The sequence below is a fragment of the Bombina bombina genome, chromosome 4 (assembly GCF_027579735.1).
Source record: "Bombina bombina isolate aBomBom1 chromosome 4, aBomBom1.pri, whole genome shotgun sequence".
In the NCBI taxonomy this organism is placed as follows: domain Eukaryota; kingdom Metazoa; phylum Chordata; class Amphibia; order Anura; family Bombinatoridae; genus Bombina; species Bombina bombina.
Window position 1 is genome coordinate 1,052,824,817 of NC_069502.1, and position 8,289 is coordinate 1,052,833,105.

General features: G+C 41.8%; 1 protein-coding gene across 1 annotated transcript in view; it reads left to right on the plus strand.

The window, feature by feature from the left end:
• CCDC88A (coiled-coil domain containing 88A) overlaps nt 1–8,289 on the plus strand; it is a 424,707-nt gene that overhangs the window by 228,940 nt on the left and 187,478 nt on the right. Inside the window, exon 9 of the mRNA XM_053712191.1 lies at nt 760–841. Within this exon, the coding sequence (XP_053568166.1) occupies nt 760–841 (82 nt within the window). The remainder of the gene's footprint in view (nt 1–759; nt 842–8,289) is intronic.

Genomic DNA, 8,289 nt, shown 5'->3' on the forward strand with positions numbered 1-8,289 from the left:
GAATTGAGGTGGGCAGTCTCAATGTCAGAACTGAACCCTCTAGCTCTTCATTGGTTTTGTAATAAATTGCTTATAGGAGTTGGAGGGTGGGATTCTAACACTGAGCCTTCCCACCTTTATCCTGATTGGTAATCGACAATTGCTCCTGTCAGAAAAGGCTGAACTACCATATCAACCTACACAAAGTCTGTCCATATTTCCTTCTGAACTATAAGCTTAATAAATTCTCAGGTTATCCCTTTGCCTATCCCAGTCATTCCTGATTTCTCTTACAATATTTGTGCCTAGCACCTCTTTCGGAGGTCTATCCTGTGATTTAACCACAGTTTCAGTAGATTTCTCAAACTGTGGCATTGTGGGTTATCCAAAGCAGGGCATATTACTAGCTTGAATCGTAAAGCACTCAGTTATTATTATTATTATTATTATTATCAGGTATTTGTAGAGCGCCAACAGATTCCACAGCACTGGTTCAACATTGCTTTTTACTATATGCCTATATATATATATATCCCACAACTATAACCCTGACTTAGGCTGCTAACTTTAGTATTTTTATTTTTTCGGCTTCAAAAATTCTTTATTGTACCATTATTTCACACAGTGCACTTATTGTTAAGCAACAGATTGATTTGTCATTGCTATTACTAATGTAAAGTTTGATAAAATGCAATATATATTAATAAAGAATAATTGTATGTGTGTATATATATATATTTGTATTTTATCCTTGTACCCTTATATTTTTCTTTTCTTAAGGGAAGAAAAAACAGAGCAGTTTTTGGATAGTAAACTGGAAATCGGACAGCTGGAATCAGAGCTAAAGCGACTGCAACAGGAGGTATGGGAATATTTATATACGTTGATGTTTTTATTTTGTAGTTTTCATGTGAAAAGCGGAAAAAAGCATATTCAAAGTTTAAACATAAAAAATCCCTATAAAGAAAATAAATCAAATTGGAATACCCAATTTCTCCAACATTGGTGTGTCCGGTCCACGGCGTCATCCTTACTTGTGGGATATTCTCTTCCCCAACAGGAAATGGCAAAGAGTCCCAGCAAAGCTGGTCACATGGTCCCTCCTAGGCTCCGCCCACCCCAGTCATTCTCTTTGCCGTTGCACAGGCAACATCTCCACGGAGATGGTTAAGAGTTTTTTTGGTGTTTAAATGTAGTTTTTATTCTTCTATCAAGTGTTTGTTATTTTAAAATAGTGCTGGTATGTACTATTTACTCTGAAACAGAAAGGGATGAAGATTTCTGTTTGTGAGAGGAAGATGATTTTAGCAGACAGTAACTAAAATCGATTACTGTTTCCACATAGGACTGTTGAGATGAAGTAACTTCAGTTGGGGGAAACAGTTAGCAGACTTTTCTGCTTAAGGTATGACTAGCCATATTTCTAACAAGACTGTGTAATGCTGGAAGGCTGTCATTTCCCCTCATGGGGACCGGTAAGCCATTTTCTTAGTCAAAAACAAACAGAATAAAGGGCTTATTATGGGCTAAAAAAAAAAAAAAACTGGTTGACATTTTTATGGGCTAAATCGATTGCTTTATTTGTGCATATTATTCAGATTTAGGCTAACAATTGGCATTATAATCTTGGGGAACGTTTATAAAACGGCAGGCACTGTATTGGACACCTTTTTCAGTCAGGGGGCCTTTCTAGTCCTAGACTGAGCCTCATTTTCGCGCCATTAATGCGCAGTTGTTTTTTGAGAGCAGGGCATGCAGATGCATGTGTGAGGATCTAAAAATCTCTGAAAAAGCTTTTAGAAGGCGTCATTTGGTATCGTATTCCCCTCAGGGCTTGGTTGGGTCTTAGCAAAGACTATATCTGGGACAGTATAGGGGTTAAATTGAAAAACGGCTCCGGTTCCGTTATTTTAAGGGTTAAAGCTCTGAAATTTGGTGTGCAATACTTTTAAGGCTTTAAGACACTGTGGTGAAATTTTGGTAATTTTTGAACAATTCCTTCATACTTTTTCACATATTCAGTAATAAAGTGTTTTCTGTTTGAAATTTAAAGTGACAGTAACGGTTTTATTTTAAAACTTTTTTGTGCTTTGTTGACAAGTTTAAGCCTGTTTAACATGTCTGTACCTTCAGATAAGCTATGTTCTATATGTATGAAAGCCAATGTGTCTCCCCATTTAAATTTATGTGATAATTGTGCCATAGCGTCCAAACAAAGTAAGGACAGTACTGCCACAAATAATGATATTGCCCAAGATGATTCCTCAAATGAGGGGAGTAAACATGATACTACATCATCTCCTACTGTGTCTACACCAGTTTTGCCCATGCAGGAGGCCCCTAGTACATCTAGTGCGCCAATACTTATTACCATGCAACAATTAACGGCTGTAATGGATAACTCCATAGCAAATCTTTTATCCAAAATGCCTACTTATCAGAGAAAGCGCGATTGCTCTGTTTTAAACACTGAAGAGCAAGAGGACGCTGATGATAATTGTTCTGTCATACCCTCACACCAATCTGAAGGGGCCTTGAGGGAGGTTTTGTCTGAGGGAGAAATTTCAGATTCAGGAAAAATTTCTCATCAAGCTGAACCTGATGTTGTGACATTTAAATTTAAATTAGAACATCTCCGCGCACTGCTTAAGGAGGTGTTATCTACTCTGGATGATTGTGACAATTTGGTCATTCCAGAGAAATTATGCAAGATGGACAGGTTCCTAGAGGTTCCGGTGCCCCCAGACGCTTTTCCTATACCCAAGCGGGTGGCGGACATAGTAAATAAAGAGTGGGAAAAGCCCGGCATACCTTTTGTTCCTCCCCCTATATTTAAGAAATTATTCCCTATGGTCGACCCCAGAAAGGACTTATGGCAGACAGTCCCCAAGGTCGAGGGGGCAGTTTCTACTCTAAACAAACGCACTACTATTCCTATTGAAGATAGTTGTGCTTTCAAAGATCCTATGGATAAAAAATTGGAAGGTTTGCTTAAAAAGATTTTTGTACAGCAAGGCTACCTTCTACAACCAATTTCATGCATTGTTCCTGTCACTACTGCAGCGTGGTTCTGGTTCGAGGAACTAGAAAAGTCGCTCAGTAGAGAAACTCCATATGAGGAGGTTATGGACAGAGTTCACGCACTTAAATTGGCTAACTCTTTTATTTTAGATGCCGCTTTGCAATTAGCAAAATTAGCGGCGAAAAATTCAGGGTTTGCTATCGTGGCGCGCAGAGCGCTTTGGCTAAAGTCTTGGTCAGCGGATGTGTCATCCAAGACAAAATTGCTTAACATTCCTTTCAAAGGTAAAACTTTATTTGGACCTGATTTGAAAGAGATTATTTCAGACATCACTGGGGGAAAGGGCCAGCCTCTAATTCTGCATCCTCTAAGCAAGAGGGTAATGCCTCACAATCCAAACCAGCCTGGAAACCAATGCAAGGCTGGAACAAGGGTAAGCAGGCCAAGAAGCCTGCCACTGCTAACAAAACAGCATGAAGGAGTAGCCCCCGATCCGGGACCGGATCTGGTGGGGGGCAGACTCTCTCTCTTTGCTCAGGCTTGGGCAAGAGATGTTCAGGATCCTTGGGCGCTAGAAATAGTTTCTCAAGGTTATCTCCTGGAATTCAAGGAACTACCCCCAAGGGGAAGGTTCCACAAGTCTCACTTATCCTAAAACCAAATAAAGAAACAGGCATTCTTACATTGTGTAGAAGACCTGTTAAAGATGGGAGTGATACACCCAGTTCCAATAAAGGAACAAGGAATGGGATTTTATTCCAATCTGTTCGTAGTTCCCAAAAAAGAGGGAACGTTCAGACCAATTTTGGATTTGAAGATCCTAAACAAATTTCTCAGGGTACCATCATTCAAAATGGAAACTATTCGAACGATTCTACCCACCATCCAGGAAAGTCAATTTATGACTACCGTGGATCTAAAGGATGCGTACCTACATATCCCTATCCACAAGGAACATCATCAGTTCCTAAGGTTCGCTTTTCTGGACAAACATTACCAGTTTGTGGCTCTTCCATTCGGATTAGCCACTGCTCCAAGGATTTTCACAAAGGTGCTAGGGTCCCTTCTAGCGGTTCTAAGACCAAGGGGCATTGCAGTAGTGCCTTACTTGGACGACATTCTAATACAAGCGTCGTCCCTGTCAAAGGCAAAGGCTCATACGGACATCGTTCTAGCCTTTCTCACATCTCACGGATGGAAGGTGAACAAAGAAAAGAGTTCTCTGTCCCCGTCAACAAGAGTTCCCTTCTTGGGAACAATAATAGATTCCTTAGAAATGAGGATTTTTCTGACAGAGGTCAGAAAATCAAAACTTCTAAGCTCTTGTCAAGTGCTTCATTCTGTTCCTCGTCCTTCCATAGCGCAGTGCATGGAAGTAATAGGATTGATGGTTGCAACAATGGACATAGTTCCTTTTGCATGAATTCATCTAAGACCATTACAACTGTGCATGCTCAAACAGTGGAATGGGGATTATACAGACTTGTCTCCAATGATTCAAGTAGATCAAAATACCAGAGATTCACTCCATTGGTGGCTGACCCTGGACCATCTGTCCCAGGGAATGAGCTTCCGCAGGCCAGAGTGGGTCATTGTCACGACCGACGCCAGTCTAGTGGGCTGGGGTGCGGTCTGGGAATCCCTGAAAGCTCAGGGTCTATGGTCTCGGGAAGAGTCTCTTCTCCCGATAAACATTCTGGAACTGAGAGCGATATTCAATGCTCTCAGAGCTTGGCCTCAACTAGCAAAGGCCAAATTCATAAGGTTCCAATCAGACAACATGACGACTGTTGCTTATATCAATCATCAAGGGGGAACAAAGAGTTCCCTGGCGATGAAAGAAGTGACAAAAATAATTCAATGGGCGGAGGATCACTCCTGCCACTTGTCTGCGATCCACATCCCAGGAGTGGAAAATTGGGAAGCGGATTTTCTGAGTCGTCAGACATTTCATCCGGGGGAGTGGGAACTCCATCCGGAAATCTTTGCCCAAATAACTCAATTATGGGGCATTCCAGACATGGATCTGATGGTGTCTCGTCAGAACTTCAAGGTTCCTTGCTACGGGTCCAGATCCAGGGATCCCAAGGCGACTCTAGTAGATGCACTAGTAGCACCTTGGACTTTCAACCTAGCTTACGTATTCCCACCGTTTCCTCTCATTCCCAGGCTGGTAGCCAGGATCAATCAGGAGAGGGCCTCGGTGATCTTGATAGCTCCTGCGTGGCCACGCAGGACTTGGTATGCAGACCTGGTGAATATGTCATCGGCTCCACCATGGAAGCTACCTTTGAGACAGGACCTTCTTGTTCAAGGTCCATTCGAACACCCAAATCTGGTCTCCCTCCAACTGACGGCTTGGAGATTGAACGCTTGATTCTATCAAAGCGTGGGTTTTCAGATTCGGTGATAGATACTCTGGTTCAGGCCAGAAAACCTGTAACTAGAAAAATTTACCATAAAATATGGAAAAAATATATCTGTTGGTGTGAATCCAAAGGATTCCCATGGAATAAGATAAAAATTCCTAAGATTCTCTCCTTTCTTCAAGAAGGTTTGGAGAAAGGATTATCTGCAAGTTCTCTAAAGGGACAGATCTCTGCTTTATCTGTCTTACTACACAAAAGACTGGCAGCTGTGCCAGATGTTCAAGCATTTGTTCAGGCTCTGGTTAGGATCAAGCCTGTTTACAGACCTTTGACTCCTCCCTGGAGTCTAAATCTAGTTCTTTCAGTTCTTCAAGGGGTTCCGTTTGAACCCTTACATTCCAAGTTTTGTTTTTGGTTGCAATTTCTTCTGCTAGAAGAGTTTCAGAGTTATCTGCTCTGCAGTGTTCTCCTCCTTATCTGGTGTTCCATGCAGATAAAGTGGTTTTGCGTACTAAGCCTGGTTTTCTTCCTAAAGTTGTTTCTAAAAAAAATATTAACCAGGAGATAGTTGTACCTTCTTTGTGTCCGAATCCAGTTTCAAAGAAGGAACGTTTGTTACACAATTTGGACGTTGTCCGTGCTCTAAAGTTCTATTTAGAGGCTACTAAAGATTTCAGACAAACATCTTCCTTGTTTGTTGTTTATTCTGGTAAAAGGAGAGGTCAAAAGGCGACTTCTACCTCTCTTTCCTTTTGGCTTAAAAGCATTATCCGATTGGCTTATGAGACTGCCGGACGGCAGCCTCCTGAAAGAATCACAGCTCACTCCACTAGGGCTGTGGCTTCCACATGGGCCTTCAAGAACGAGGCTTCTGTTGACCAGATATGTAAGGCAGCGACTTGGTCTTCACTGCACACTTTTGCCAAATTTTACAAATTTGATACTTTTGCTTCTTCGGAGGCTATTTTTGGGAGAAAGGTTTTGCAAGCTGTGGTGCCTTCCGTTTAGGTGACCTGATTTGCTCCCTCCCTTCATCCGTGTCCTAAAGCTTTGGTATTGGTTCCCACAAGTAAGGATGACGCCGTGGACCGGACACACCAATGTTGGAGAAAACAGAATTTATACTTACCTGATAAATTACTTTCTCCAACGGTGTGTCCGGTCCACGGCCCGCCCTGGTTTTTTAATCAGGTCTGATGATTTATTTTCTCTAACTACAGTCACCACGGTACCATATGGTTTCTCCTATATATATTTCCTCCTGTCCGTCGGTCGAATGACTGGGGTGGGCGGAGCCTAGGAGGGACCATGTGACCAGCTTTGCTGGGACTCTTTGCCATTTCCTGTTGGGGAAGAGAATATCCCACAAGTAAGGATGACGCCGTGGACCGGACACACCGTTGGAGAAAGTAATTTATCAGGTAAGCATAAATTCTGTTTTTATAACTTTTTAAAAAGTGCATTCATTTTTTTTATTCTATTTTTATTGAGGTGTTTAGCAAACAGGTAAAGACAATCAGTACATGTATCGACCTACACTATAATAGGGCTATCTCACTGAAAACAAGTATCTTATTCAAATATTGTTTGAATAGATATTTACCCAACTCCTATTTTCTCACTTAGACATTCCTTTAGGTATGTCCAAAAGCAAAACATGGCCATAACCCAGGAACATCCCATGGCATCTTTTGTAGGAGTGTTCGGGTACAAACAGTTCCCAGTATAGTCAGATAAGATGTGCCGCTGGACATATAAGCCTGGCTGAAATGAGTCCCCTAGTAGCGCAGAGCACACGGAAAAAAATCTTATGCCACCATGGTCCCCTGTGCCATAACATCCTGAGCTCCTGCTCACTGATCACTATCCAGGCCCCAGCCATGCCCAGGGAGCCCAGCCACACCATACCGGGCCCTGGCTACAGGCACCCTTTTACATGGTAGGGTAGGATCCAGCTGTAATATGGGTGTCTCCATGTTCCTGACCAGCCGAGATAAACCTCTGCACCTTCATGCTCATCTCCACAAGCTCTGGTGTGCTGCTTCACCTGAGGGGCATCACCTGCTCGCATAGCCGACCAAACGTTGTCTTTTATCTCCAAAGTTTGAGTAATTCGTAGTAGGTTATCAAATCTGAGTAACATTGCCCTTTCAAATCCCATCAAAAGAGCCTGTACATTTCTGTATATGTCCTCCATACTGGAAATATAAAAGTGGGAAGGAGATCTGAAAGCTAGCTGAGGAGTGCTGAGATTTTTCTCCCAAGTGCCGCCAAAAACCTCCGAGATCCAGTCTGGGAGACTTTGAAGTTACACAATATAGTTATTGCCCAGTCCAGCAAGTTCTCCTCTTTCTCATGAAGTATAGTGTTGCACTGGATGGCATCATCCACTCTAGATTACAATACAGAATGTTAATCCCTTTCTCCCAGTTTAGTGACCATTTTCAGCAATAGCCCGGACACGCCCCAGTGCATTCATTTTTAAGCTCTACAACCACAGAGATCTATTTATTTAGCAGAAGGCTAATGACAAAAGTGTTGATTCTGATGTGCTGACTTTTTTGCCCTTAACGCAATCAAAGCTGCTTCCTTTTGTACTACAACTTAAAGGGATATGAAACTCCAAATTTTTCTTTTGTGGTTCAGACAGAGCATACGATTTTAAAAAAACTTTCAAATTTACTTCTAGTATCAAATTTGTTTGGTCTCCATTAAAGGGACAATCTACCATAGAATTGTTATTGTTTTAAAAGATAGATAATCCCTTTATTACCCATTACCCAGTTTTGCATAACCAACACAGTTATATTAATGTACTTTTTACCTCTGTGATTACCTTGTATCTAGGAACCTTCTTCCAGCCCCCTGATCACATGACTGTGACTGTTTATTATCTATGGTCTTAAATTTTGCATTGTT